The 14897-nt window shown below is 45.8% G+C and overlaps 1 protein-coding gene across 3 annotated transcripts in view; it reads left to right on the plus strand.

The window, feature by feature from the left end:
* Nucleotides 1-14897, plus strand: part of Map3k13 (mitogen-activated protein kinase kinase kinase 13) — a 172602-nt gene that overhangs the window by 140048 nt on the left and 17657 nt on the right. For all 3 annotated transcript variants that reach the window (XM_036204144.1, XM_036204143.1, XM_036204145.1), the window contains 3 exons: nucleotides 7798-7907; nucleotides 10277-10393; nucleotides 14666-14803. In XM_036204144.1, coding sequence (XP_036060037.1) covers nucleotides 7798-7907; nucleotides 10277-10393; nucleotides 14666-14803 — 365 coding nt within the window. The remainder of the gene's footprint in view (nucleotides 1-7797; nucleotides 7908-10276; nucleotides 10394-14665; nucleotides 14804-14897) is intronic.

Below are 14897 nucleotides of genomic sequence, written 5' to 3' on the forward strand. Positions count from 1 at the left end.
GTGCTGTGGGGTATAACTCTGATGACAAGCAGAATGATTTCTTATGTGCTCATGTATATAACTCACAGTTTTAATGTCTAGCCTAATATTAGTATTGCCCACAAAAATAAGTGTTACGTGGAGTCCTCAATAATTTATAAGACAATGATGAGGTTCTGATACATGAGAATCTGAGAGCCAATGTTAGGCATTTACTCCAAAGACCCTGTCCCCGGGGCATGGTGATCTTACAGGGAGATTCTGCCGGAAAGAGGACCGGGCACAAGGAAGAGGCAGAGAGAGCATAAGTAGGGAAGGAAGAAACCAGAGTGTCTGTCTGAAGACAGCAGGAGCCCATCCTTAGAGGACTCCACCAGAAAACTCTTAGACCTAACGCGCAGTCTCAGCAAATCGCAGGATAGGAAATCCACATGCAGAAGTCAGCAGCCTTTTCTAGTCTGTCAGAGATAAACTTGTTGAGAAAGAAACCAGATGAAAAGCTCTCATTCACAGTGCAGAGAGCCTGACAGAGAGAGGCAGTGAAGGTGCAGGAGGAGGAAACGGAAGACAGCGGCTGGTGGGAAAGATCTCCTACACTCAAGGACTGGCAAAACCAACGTCGGAAAATCAGCAGTGTGCTGGCTAGGTTTATGTCAGCTTGGCACAACCTAAATTTGTCTGAAATGAGGGCGTGTCAATAAAAAAAAATCTCCATACAATCTGGCTATAGGGCATTTTCTTAATTAGTGACTGGTAGGGGAGAGCCCAGCCCGGGGTGGTCTTGGGTTCTATAAGGAAGCAGTCTGAGCGAGCCATGAGGAGCACGTCTGTAAGCAGCACCCCTGCCTGAGTTCCTGTCCTGACTTCCTTCAGAGATGGACTACAGTGTGGAAGTGTAAGCCAGATAAACCCTTTCCTCCCCAGTTGCTTCTGGCCACGGTGTTTCATCACAGCAGGCTAGCAGAATCTAACTAATACAACTAGATTCCTGAAAGTGATTCACAAATTCAAGTCATTCCCCATCAAAATACCATTACATTGTCTATGAAACTAGAAAAAAAAATCCTGAAAATCATAAGGAAGCACAAAAACCGGAAAGTCCAAAGTGACCCTTGAGCCTGGAGAGTAAGCTGGAAGCCTCACACCACCTGATCTGGGTTCTGCAGAGCCATAGAACAAAAACAGTGTGGCGCTGCGTCAGAGCACACACGTGGACAAGAGAATAAATAGCCAACCCAGCCGGTGATCCTCAACAGAGGCCAAAAACATACACTGGAACAAAGACGACCTCTCCGAGAAACGGAGCTGGGGAAGCTGGGCAACACATGTGGACAGAGAGCTGCATCTCTCTCTCATACACCCAGCCTGCACAAAAGTGGATCAAAAGCCTTCATGGTAAACCTTGAGAGCGCTAGAGAAAAATGCAAGGCAGTACTTGAAGATGCAAGAACAGGCAAGGGCTTTCTGGAAAGGATGCCAGTAGCACAGGAAGTAGCTCTAGGACCCACACATGAGAGTTTGTGAAATTCAAAAGCTAACAGTGACCAGAGTGAACAGCCATTACCAACTCCACAGCAGACGGGGATTAACACCCGGAAAAACGGGACCAAAAAAGTGAACACTAAGATAGTCTGTAACGAGATAACAATGAATGAACGGTTCTCAGAACTGCCAAGACATACTTGGAAACAGCGCTCAGAATCCTCCGCCCTCAGGGAAACAAGCCAAACTGCTCTGAGATTCCATCTCACCCAAGTCAGAGTGGACAAGTGAAGAGAAGCTAATGGCTCAGAGCAGCATTGCTGGAGGCCATGGGAACATCTGGCTTGTTACGTGAGCGCTGGATCTGAACTCAGGTCTCACGGTTCCAGAACAAGCTTCTTAACCCCTGAACTTATAAATAGACCCATAAAAGTGATCTTAGAGCAGAGATCATGTGATCGTCTCTATAGATGCATAAAAGACACTTGACAAGGGTCAGCACGCCTTCACGGCAGGAGTTGTAGAGAAGGACTGAAGAGATGACTCAGTGGGTCTGCGCACTTGCTGCCGAGCCTGGTGACCGAGTTCTACCCCTGGGGCCCACAGAGCAGAAGACACACACACACACACACACACACACACACACACACACACACAGAGAGAGAGAGAGAGAGAGAGAGAGAGAGAGAAAATGAATGAATGAATGAATGAATGAATGAATGAATGAATGTGCTTTTTAAGTCCTGGAGAAGGAAGTTAGGGTTGGATAAAACATACCTTGAAACAGTAAAGATTATATATGACAAACCTGGAGCCAACATTATACGAAACAGGGAAAAGCAGAAGACATTTCCTCTAAAATCTGAAGTGAGACAAGAGTGTTCTCCTCTCTTCTTGTATTCAGTGTTGTTATTATTTATTTAAAGTATTAGTTAAAACAATAAGATATGTGTAAAGTTTAAAGGTTAAAAGTGAAATGAAATTATCCCTATTTGCAGACATGATTGTACACTTAATAGACTGTAGATTCTGCCAGAAAACTTGTGCATTTAATAAACACATTCAATAAGGTTGCAAAACCTGTCAACATACAAAAACCAGCAGCTTTTATAAATATAAATAATAATTAACTTGTTGAGAAAGAAGTTAGGAAGAACATCCCATTATAGCTCCCCCAAATTAAGTACTTAGAGTAAACCTTACCAAGCCCATGAAGAGACTTCTACAATGAAAGCTTCAAGTCAATGAATAAAGAAATTAAAGAAGACACAGACAATGGAGAGCCTTCCGTCGTCCTGGATTGACAGAATTAATAAAGTGAAATGGTCATATTAGCAAAAGAAATCTAAGATTCATCGCAATTCCCAACAAAATTCCAGTGACATTTTTCACAGAGCTAGGGAAAAGCATCCTGAAATTCATATGGAATCACAAAGGAGCATGTGTAGAAAGCAGTCCTAAGCAGACAGAATGGTGCTGGAGGCAGTACAGTACCCGACCTCAGAGTACACCACAGAGCCATAGTGATGAACGCCTGCTGGCACTGGCACAGAGACAGACGTGTAGGCTAGGATTGGAAATAAACTGCGGCTTCATCTCTGACAAAAGCATCCATACCCTGGGGGTGGGCTGGGGTGGATCCAGTCAACAGACAGTGTCAGCAAAGCTGGATGTCCATCTGCAGAAGGATGAAGTTAGAGCCACATCTCTCACCCTGCACAAAAATCAGCCCAAAATGGATTAAAAGCCTTCGATGAAAGCTGCAGTGTTGGGATTGGAGAGATGGCTCAGCAGCTAAGAGCACTTGCTGCTCTTCCAGAGGTCCTGAGTTCAGATCCCAGTACCTAAATCTAGGGGCTCACAACCACCTGTAACTCCAGCTCCAGGGATTCTAATGTCCTCTCCTCTGGCTGCCAAGGGGATCTGCTCGCCTACACACACACACACACACACACAGTTTAAATTAACCTTGAGAACAAAGGAGGCACATTCATGGCACGACTGTGTGTTTCTTACTGTGCACTCCCACGGAAGCACAGAGTCTCAAACACAGACATGAAGCTGAAGCACAGTATCAGAAACTCTTTAGTACTGTCACTGATGTCAGCAAAGATGTGGTTTATTTTTATTTATTGATTTTTGTAAAACAAGAGCAGCAGCAAGTGCTCTAGGATATGGTTGCAAACAGCTTTGCTCCTTTACTGGCAAACTATCTTGTATCCCAACTTTGAAAAGCTAATTTTGGCAGAAGCACTAAGTCAAAGCCACTGAAACAGTCAATTTAATAATATATATGTTTGGAAAGTGTCATATTCTAAGATTTTACTTCAAGAGAGGCTGGAGAGATGGCTCAGTGGTTAAGAGCTTCTCTTCCAGAGGACCTGAGTTCAGTTCCCAGCACCCACCTGGTACCCTCACACAGACACAAATGCAGGCAAAACACCAATGCACATATAATAAAAATAAATTATTTTTTAGAAGATTTTATTTCAATGCTCTCAAGCTAGTGTTAACTTTCCTGAAAACCTCCCATATGCAAAGCACTGTGCAGAGCAGCCAAGGACCTCCAGTCACTACCCCAGTGGGCCAGCTCACTTTCATTATTTGGTCAATAGTCAAGATGAAGTGCTGACCTCACTAGAGGTTCTTTTGGGACCAGGAGAGAAGAGAATAGGTCAGGGGAGGAGAGGAGAGCAGTACATCAGGCATCCTCTTTAACATGGGCTGCCAGGTTAAATGACTAGCCACGGGTGGCTTGTCAGCAATACCAGTTTATTGCCTACAGTCTGAGGCTAGGAAGCCCACGACAAGTCCAAGTCCCCAGCAGATCTGGGACATCAGAAGAACACATCCTGCTTCACGGGTGACATTCTTTCTCTGTGGTCTTTCTTCCTGGTGCAGGACAGTCAAGTCCCAGCCTGCTTCCTATCGAGGACTATGGGGGGTCCTCTCCCAGGGTCTGGGAAGAATCTACAACCAGCTGTTAATCTAATCTTTGATGATATGAAATGAATCTACGTACACAAAACTGTTTAGCCTGTACAGTTTATTCTTCTGAGTCAGTTCTCTCTCTACACAGCTTCAGTTCTGCTCTCATGCCTAGCTCCTTTCTTGCCTTGTTTCTCTCTACATTTACCTGCTGTCCCCACTAAGTTCTTAATTCTCCCATCTTAGTTCCGCCCCATCTAGGTTCTCATCCATCTAGTTCCTTCCCATCTCAGCTCCTCTCCCACCTTCTTCTCTCTCATCTTGTTCTTCCCCATCTCAGCTCCTCTCCCACCCCCTTCTCTCTCATCTTGTTCTTCCCCATCTCAGCTCCTCTCCCATCTCCTCTCTCACCTTGTTCTTCCCCATCTGGCTCTTCCTCATCTTCCATCTCATTCCTCTAGTACTCTCTTCTAGTCCTTCAGTCTAGTTCCCCATCTCAGTTCATTCCTCTCCAGTTCTTACCCATCTAGTTCTTTCATTCTCTTTTCTCTTCTCCATCTCTTCTCTCTCTGAAAATAAAACTGCCTTTTATCCCTTTGACCCTTATCTCTCCAAGCTATCTCTGCTCCTGCTGTTTCTGGCAAGTGTGCTCAGTTGCTAGGCAACTTGGCTGGGCAACTTCCATCACAGCTCGATGTACCTGTAAGTAGGAACCCTTTAGTTCTGAATTAATTGTTAAGGGTGGATCTAAAACTAGAGATAAGACTTTGGAAAGGAGAAAGTTAAGCTTAATTAGCACATCCTCCAGGCCTTCTCAAACAGGTAGTAGTCTGGGTGCTTAAGTCTGTTCTTGGCGAGTACAGAGGTATCTCTGATAGGATGCTTTTGTCTGTCCGGGGATGGTCTTGGCCAAATGCTGCTAATGACAGTAATTACAGAAAGGCCTGAAGTTAGGGATCCTGGCTGTATTACTGCTCAGAAGGTTATCTAAATAGTCCTTTAGTAGAGGGGAAATGGTGCCCAGACAATGATGGAAAAGCTACAATAGCACATGAAAAAATTCATAGTAGGAAACAGCTAATAATCAAAAGCCAATGTCACCAAGACTTCTTGAGTCTCAGCTTGACCTCTGGAAGGCCCTTGGCTTGTCATAATCAGCTGAAATCCTACTTCATATGTTTTTGTGGCTTGTAGCAGCTTCCCAAGGATACTTACCCACACTGAAACACAGACGCCCTCCTGACCTATCACCTCCCCAAAGCTCCACCTCACCCCGTTACCTTGGGACTCTCGGGGTGTGAGAACACATAGTTCAGAGTACAGTAATGTCTGGTCTGTTCATTAATCCCTCCGAGGTTTCCTCCCAACACAAAATGTCATTTCTCCCTCCATAGCTCTGGTCTGCTTGCTGCAATAATTTTTGCTAGTTGCAATAATTTCTCAACTGCTTAAAAATTGTTTGCAATTTATAATATCTCCTTGCTTGTTGGAATAATTTTTCAACTATTTATAAATTGATGTGTCTGGGTCTGAAATTGAGACCATATCCAGCTAATGATAATGAAGTATTTGTGAACTGCTAGTGAAGCAGGAGGAAGGCTGTGAGCCTTGGCCCTAAACCCTGCCCTGTGTGACCCCCACCCACTCACCTAAATAATGGGGAAATGTCGTTCTTGGCTCACTTGAGGAGTCTCTGTGAAGGACTAGCGAAGAACAGGAGCACAGGTGCCCTGTGCACTGTTGGCTTGTAATGTGCTATTATTTACCTACCAGGGAGCTAAGAACTCTCAGCCTGAGTTGGCTTATTACCTTCTCAATGCTTCCTCTGATGAGCTCCTAAGATTAATAAGATGGAGGCTGATTGTATTTTGTCACTGTGCTGCTCCATGGGGAATAACTGGGTGTTTCACACACACACACACACACACACACACACACACACACACACACACACACGGTTCTGCTCTTATTGTAGCAGTGACCTTGCCTCCTCTCACCTGCTGATAAGACGTCCTCAGATCAACTGTCCACCACTGATGGCTTCTAGTCACAACTGTCAGTCAAGAGTGCTGACAGGGATAATGCAGTGAGCTGGGATACTGATCTCTTTTCAAGATCTTGATTTCAGTTCTTTTGGGTGGATGCTGAGAAATGGGATTGCCATGATCAGGAATGTTAAGGACAAGTGTTAGTGGCGGTGTGGGGAAGTCAGAACCTGTCGGACTGCCGTTGGGGGTGCAGATGGTCCAGTGCTGTAGGAGGCAGTATGGTTGGCGCCTCCTCAAAAATTCATAGCCGAACTGCACGTTGCGCATGATGCAGAGGTTTGTCTCTTAGCACGTGTCTCAAGGTGAAGGAGCAGTCCCGGGAGACTGCACACTGTTAGAGACACCGGGTTATACTCCCAGCCCACGGAGAAGTCTCCTTGTTGGGCCCTTGTGATGGTAGTCCACATATCAGTTTTCAGAAAACAGCTCAGTGGAGGGAGATTTTATTCAGCTGACCTATTGACCCAGCAGGAGTTTGTCAGCTTCTGGTGTTGACTTGGAAATTGTGCCTCATGGAGGGCACAGTGAGTCCTTTCTCATGCTGTGAGCTCACAGCAGAGGTGTAACTTCCTAGCCACTCTGGATCTCCTTCCCTACAATTCTTTACCCCCAATTCTGCCATTGTGTGTTGTCCTGTTGCTGACCCAAATGTGAAATTCAGCCCCTTCCTTGACTTTTTTAAGTGATTTTAAGAAAACCAAACAAAACAACAACAACAACAAAACATCTCACCTCATTAAAACCAAAGGAGAGTTCACTGAGGGTTTGCAAAGTGGGAGTAGCTTCTGGTTAACCTGAATCATGTATTAGATCCGTCCCATGGCTCAGTGACCTTGTGAGACTCCTACATTGCTTGCCCCCTAACCCCACCTCCCTCAGCCCACATTCCTGTACAGTGTACTGCTCTGCCGTGCACTCTGGGATACTCTGCTCCATCTCTTCTTTCCCAAGCAAAGCCGATGTGGTAGCGGATGTGGAGATGCTCAGAACCTCACAGACATGTGAACCACAGTTGTCAGGGCGGGCTTTCTGCCTCCATACTACCTTACCATCAGCTGAGCACTTTTGTCCCAGAAGTGACTGATCGCTGTGCCCTGTGCTGTTTCTGGTGGCCACTGCTGCAGGGAACTGTGGAAGAGAAAGCACTGTGTTCAGGACCGAGCGTGGGGCTTGCCGTTACACAAGTGGGAGACGTTTTGTGAATGATTGCTGAGCGCTTCTTGAACACGTACCCTGAATAAACTCCTGTAGGAAGTTTGGGGAAAGCACGGGAGGCACGGGAGGAAATGTCTTTAACGTGGTCCTGTGGACACAGCAGGGAAGACTGCAGTGTTTACAAAGCTAAACTTTCCTCACTCAGGCCGAATGGAGAGAAGAAGTGAAAAAACACTTTGAGAAGATCAAGAGTGAAGGGGCCTGTATCCACCGGCTAGACGAAGAACTGATCCGGCGGCGCAGGGAAGAGCTCAGGTTAGCCCACCCCACCCCTGGTCTCACCTCGGTGAATCCCACTTCAGTCTCCCCAAGTCTTTCCCCTCGCTTTCCAGCTTTCCATCATTACAGACTTCACCCTCTCGGGAACCTGGAAAGGCTGGTCTCAAAGAGGCAGGAACAGCGTGGTGCTTACTACAGGCAGGGAGGATGTGCAGAGGGCGGGGTGGGGAAGCTGGCTAATGGATGCTGTTATAATTAGACAGAAAGAAGTTCTTCACTTCTGTGCACACCCGGGTGGTGGCAGGTAACAGCGGTGTACTGGATGGCTCGATCGCTTGCTTGAGTCAAGGTCTCACTCGGTGATCCTTGCTGAATTGGATCTTAGTTTGTAGGTCAAGCTAGCCTAGAACTCACAGAGACCTACCTGCCTTCCTCTGCCTCCTGGGTACCAGGATTGTAGGCCTGCACTGCACCACCACACCTAACTTTGGGATTTTTTTTTTTTTTTTAATATTAAAGAAGCTAGATTCAGAAAGGATTTGTAATGTTTCCAACATAAAGAAATGATCATTGTTGGAGGAGACTGCCATGATTACACTGACTTTTTTCACTAATTTCTCATTTTAAATTATATGTGTACGTCTGTGTGTGGTATGAACACATGAGTGCAGATACCCACAGAGGCCAGGGGGTCAGATCCCCTGGAACTGGATTTGCAGATGGTTGTGAGCCACCTGATATGGTGCCGGGAATTGAACTTGGGTCCTCTTGAAGAGCAGTACATGCACTTAACACTGAACCATCTCTCCTGCCCTGGTTACCCTGATTTGAACACTATACAATAAATACATGTATCAAAATATCACTTAGTACCCAGTAAATATGTACAGCTTTTGTGTCAGTTAAAAATAACTAACATAAAGTGCTTGGACCAGAAGGCACACTGGAGAAGGACCTGAGAACAGGCGCTGTGGCAACAGCCCCTCCTAGTCTCCAGGATCTGAGCCGTGTGATTCTGTTTTAAAATAAACTAGATTCCTTTGACCAGGAAAAAAAAATAACATTTGAGTAATAAAATGTGACCATGTGGTTAGAGAGATGGTTCTGAGAGTAAAGGTCTTACACAGGAGTATGAGAACATGGGTTCGAATTCCCGGAGCCCACATAAACCAGGCATGGCAGCTATGATCCGGGAGCTCCTGGGGCAGGATGGGAGGCAATGCCAGGAGACTCCCAGAAGCCTGTGGGCTGGCCAGCCTGGGCCATGCAGTGCAGAGGTAATTTAGGGCCTCCAGCACAGTTAGGTGAGGAAGAACACTTCACACGCACACCATGTTGTGTGTACACCATGCACACACCGCTACCCCACCTTGTCTTCTAACCCTCTCCTCTCAACTCTGTCCCTCCTTCATGGTCCTCCGAACCAGATTCCTTTTCTATTTTTTTAAAAGATTTATTTGTTCTTATTTTATGTGCATTGGTGTTTTGATCACATGTATGTCTGTATGAAGGTGTCAGAGCCCCTGGAACCGGAGTTACAGACAGTTGTGAACTGTATGTGGATGCTGGGAATTGAACCTAGGTCCTCTGGAAGAGCAGCCAGTGCTCTTAACCACTAAGCCATCTTGCCAGCCCTGAACAGATTCTTAGAGCACTTCCACTGTTCTTGGTGCCATTGGAGGCCAGGAATTTAAAAGCTCCAGATCCCAGCCTCTAGACCTATTAAGGCATGTTTAACATAACTGTGGTATTAGGCAGTTAGGCCTCTGTGACAAAATGCCTTAGATTTAGCAATTTATAAACAGAAGAAATGTACTGCTCATGGTTCTGGGAGCACAGCAGTTTTACGTCAAAACACCAGCGAATTCAGTATCTAGTGCAGACCCATTCACGCTCTCATGGCCCCCACACGTGTCCTCACACGGTGGAGAAACAGAAGGCTCCCTCCAAGACCTCCCTGCCACCACCTCCAATACTGTCTGTCACCTTGTGGGTGAAGGTTTACATTTGAATCTGAGGGGAAACACTGAGACCACACCAACCCAGACAAGATCACCGCCGTGGATAAGCATATGGTCATGGTGTTAACTTTAAATTATGTCTGTTAATATGGGAATATATTGTATCAAGATTGTGCCTGTGTCAGAAATGAAGGCTATAAAGTACACACAGACTGTTAGTCTTACTCTGTCCGTGGCCCGCCTGGCTCTCTGTGTGGCTGGAGGGGCCCTCAGGATAAAACACAGAGCTCAGACTTTCCATCCCCCGCCTTGTCTGAATCACTGGGTTAAGAAAATTTTAAAGTAGGAACCCCCGGGCTGCACTTTGAAGTGGCCACTGTGCATGTTTCATTAGAGCCGACCTCGGTGTCCTCGGCCTGGCTCATCCGGTGTTTCCCTTGACAGGCATGCCCTGGATATCCGGGAGCACTATGAGCGGAAGCTTGAGCGGGCCAACAATCTGTACATGGAGCTGAGCGCCATCATGCTGCAGCTGGAGATGCGGGAGAAGGAGCTGCTGAAGTAGGTGTTCCCACCCACCCGTGGCAGCCCTCGCTGCTCAGAGTCTGTCTGTCGGTCAGCTGCGCTTGCACGGTGCTGCAGTGAGCACGCTCGTGTTTTAGTTACTCGGTCAATATTCCGGAAGGACTTGCGGTCTGCAGGTCCTCGCCAGGGTGAGGCACACGCGTTAGCAGAGTGGCTGCCGGGCTGATTCGGGACCACTTAGTGGACTAGCATGTGTACATCTCTCTCTCTGCCGCCTGGTTCAGAGAGGGCCTTCACTTTCAAAAGAACTTCGTGTGGATAAGACAAGGCTTGTTGACCTATGGGAAGTACAGTTCTGCTGAAAACTGCAAGGGATCCCTGATGCTGCCCAACGACCATGGGGTCTGCACCCCAAATAAGCAAAGCTTCTGCCCTTTATTGGGATGGAGAAGAAACAGATAATGCATGAGTTTGAGCAGAATAAGATTGAGTTCATTTAAATTCAGTACCTTCTGGTTGTTAGCTTAAACTTGAATAGCAGCCTTGTTATACAAAGGTAAGTATAGTAGAACTTGTAGGCAATATTCTCTCTCTCTCTCTCTCTCTCTCTCTCTCTCTCTCTCCCTCTCCCTCTCCCTCTCCCTCTCCCTCTCCCTCTCCCTTTCTGGCTATCTAAAAGATAATTTTATTTATAACATTACACACTGTATTAATATGAATGGTATCTCTTTTCTACTTGAAGTTTTTTTCAAGTTAGTTATTTGAGAATTTCATACAGTGAGCTGACTTTTGACCATATTCAGCCCTCGCCCATCTGCTCCCAGATCCACCCCCAACTTCCCTACCCAACTGTAAACAGAAGTTTTCCCATCTTGTAGCTGCTCTATAGTTATAGTTTTCCGTGTTACAAAATTCAGAAAAGAAACTCACAAAGAAGTGTAAAGTGTGTAAGGTTGAAAGACAAAAGCATAGTTTAAAGTTGGTAATACAAGTTAGGATAGAAAGTGAATTAGGTACACCACTTTGGACTTACCAAGTTAGGATAGATAATGTAGTATTTTTCTCTGAATTTGTCAGTTGCAAATGGACTGGACATTGTTAATGTAATTATTGCTTGTATATATTTATATAATTATTGTAGTTATTATATATAGTTTTACTTTGTTAGTTAAAAAGTTCACTTTTGACTGGGTGGTGGTGGCTCATGCCTTTAATCCCAGCACTTGGGAGGCAGAGGCAGTAGATGTCTGTGAGTTCGAGGCTAGCCTAGTCTACAGAGCGAGATCCAGGACAGGCACCAAAACAACACAGAGAAGCCCTATCTTGAAAAAAACAAAAAACACCTTTGGGCTGGAGGGATGGCTCAGAGGTCCTGAGTTCAGTTCCCAGCAACCACATGATGGCTCACAACCATCTATAATGGGATCTGATGCCCTCTTCTGGCCTGCAGGCAGAACACTATATACATAATAAATAAATCTTTAAAAAAAAAAAAAAACTTTAATTTTATTTAGACAAAAAGGGGGAAATGTTGTGTGATATTTTTAGTGTGTTCTGACAAATAAAGCTTGCTTGGAGTCAGACAGCAGAGCAAGCCACTAGCTAACCAAAATTAACCATAGCGGTTTGGAGGACTGCAGACAGAAAGGAGACAGGAAGCGATAAGGTGGGGTGGAGAGAGGATCTGGTCCCTTCGAATGGAGGAACCACAGAGGTAGGAAACAACTGTGGCTGCCTCCTGTTCTCTGATCTTTCAAGTTTTTACCCCAATACTTGAGTCCTGATTTTTTATTGATAAGATTAATTAGATTAACACTTCACCAAACCAACTTTATGTCCCCTGTGGCCACTCTTAAAGAAAACCAGTTCCCCCTCTTTGAGCAGCCATCCATTGCCAGCAGCTCCTTGGCTTCGGAATGGGACTTCATGTCAAACTCCTCTCTCCTTGCTAGGCTTTGGTCTGTCTTGAACTCACACAGGGCTTATGCACACTGTCACAGCAGTTTAAATTCATGTGTCCAGAGAACACTCTTTTCTCATATATGTTCCCTACCTCTGTCTCCTACAGTCTCTCTGCCCCTTATTCCACCATGACCTTTGAGCCTTGAGACAAGGTATGATACTTATGTTCTGTTTAGGGATGAACATTCCACAGAAGCTAGCTAGCTGCAGGTCTCTGTGTTAATCCATCTATTTCAACTAGAAGCTTCTCAGAGGAGAGCTGAGAGATGCACAAATCTATAGGTGTAAGGAGAAGTCATTAGGAGCCAGTTTAATACTCTGTCCATTTAGCAGAATAGTAGGAGGTTCTCCCCAGGCCTATGGCCTGTGTAGCCAGAGTTGCTTGGCCTGACAGTGATGCCAGTGTGGGCTTCAGATAATGGAGTGGGAGGGACTTCAGTCCGCGTGAGAAAGTGGTGGTTACTCCTATGCTGTTTGGTTTCCGTTTGCCTGTTTTGAAGAGTTTCTAGAGTCATGTACCCCTCCCCATATTCCCTCCTTCACCCTGCTCCCCCATTCCCCATGCCAACTTAACCCATCCCCTTAAGCTTTCATACCACTGCTTTTAACCTGCTCTGCATTTAAAGTGCCCCCTACCCCCTTATTATTTCCCTGACCTCTGTGGGTATTCTAAATGAAATGTACCTATCCGAAAATTCAACACTAGCATCCACAAATGAGAGAAAGGTTAGTCATCTCACTCAGAAAGATTGTTTCCAGCTTCATCCATTTCCTGGCCAATTTCATATTGTGTTTCTTCATTTTAAGATTTTTCTATTTTTTCTTTTTTTTAATTGTATGTATATTATGGTCATTTTGCCTGTGTCTATGTCTGTGCACCAAGTGCATAGAGTGCCCATAGAGGACAGAAGAGGGCATCAGATCCTGGAGTTACAGATGGTTGTGAGCCACCATGTGGTCACTGGGAATCAAACCTAGGACCTCCAGAAGAGCAGCCATTTTTTTCTTAATAGCTGAATAATGTGCTGTTGTATAAATGTAACCCCCTTTCATTACCCACTCATCAATTCACGGATGTCTAGGCTGTTTCCATCTCCTGGAGATTGTGACTAGCACAGCACTGAGCATGGACCAGTGGGCGTCTCTAAAGTAGGGTGTGGAGCAAGAACAGTGTGGCTGCGTCACGTGGTAGGTCTCTCTCTAGCTTTTCGAGGAAACTTCACACTGATTTCCGTAGTGGCTGCCCCAGTTTGCACTCCTAACAGCAGTGAATGAGTGTTCTCCTCCATCTACAGCGATGCCAGCATTTGTTATCATTTATTTGGGGCTGGGTGGATGTTTTTGGTTTGGTTTGGTTTCTTTTTTTCTTTTTTAGTCAGATATGTTCTAATTAGGGTAAAATGAAATGCCAAAGAGGTTTTGATTTGCATTCCCCTGATGTCTAAGGATGTTGAACATTTCTTAAAAATGTTTCTCATCCATTTGTGTTTCATCTTTTGAGAACTCTGTTTAGTCTCTGCCACATTGGATCTGGAGTTATAGACAGTTGTGAACTACCTAACATGGGTGCTAGGAATTGAACTCCGGTCCTCTGGAAGAGCAGCAAGTGCACTTAACCACCAAGCGTATCCCCAGTGATCACTTGTTCTGTAGACGATGCTTAATATAGTGCTCTGGTTAGCAACCCTCTGATTAGATTCTGGTTTTCCTCTTCAAGGGTAGGGGATTAGGAGGGTGTTTTCCGGTCTCACAGTTGTGGGGTTCCCCTTTTTCCTCATGGCCTGTTGGCCACCAGTCCACAAGGACAGGGGCAGAAGCAATGACAAAGAACTTTGAGCAGCCTGTGAGCACAATGGGGATATCCGTCCGGGATATAACTTCAGTGAGTCAGCTCAGCTGTATTCCAGAGTGAGGGAAGGTAAAGGATGGGCAGTGGCTGGGGAATCACCTACTTTGTGTTAAACAGCGCGCTCCTATCATAGAGCTCCTAGCACGAGCCTATCATATGTGGATGCACAGTTCCTGTAGTAATGTTCCCCACACAGTGTCTAGTTACCACATGGGTGGCAGGGGAAGCTTCTGTGGAGAACTGCATCCAGGGTCACACTAGAGGTAAGTCAGGCACCTGGGCCTAGAGACAGTCTCCAGGTGAGGTCAGGTAGAGAACAGGGTGCCTTCCTGCAGTGAGGAGGTGGAAGTTGTCCATGTTGCTGAGCTCAGAGACAGCTACCAGGCTATGGTAGACTGCAACCCCAGGCCGTCAGGGCCTCCCATGGTATCGTCTTAGCTCATCTCTGTCCTGCCTTTCTACCAAAACCAAAGAGTGCTTTTTTCTTCATCCCACAGGAGAGAGCAGGCAGTGGAAAAGAAGTACCCTGGGACCTACAAACGACACCCTGTCCGTCCAGTAATCCACCCCAATGCCATGGAGAGACTCATGAAAAGGAAGGGTGTGCCCCACAAGGCTGGGGTACAGACTAAGCGGTGAGAAAACTCTATCCATCCAGCTGACATTTAGATCAATGGGGTCACCTGCAAAAGGGCAGTCTCAGATGTCATGGACGTGGCCTTTCTGTAG

This window comes from Onychomys torridus, chromosome 12 (genome assembly GCF_903995425.1).
Source record: "Onychomys torridus chromosome 12, mOncTor1.1, whole genome shotgun sequence".
NCBI classification, from domain to species: Eukaryota; Metazoa; Chordata; class Mammalia; order Rodentia; family Cricetidae; genus Onychomys; species Onychomys torridus.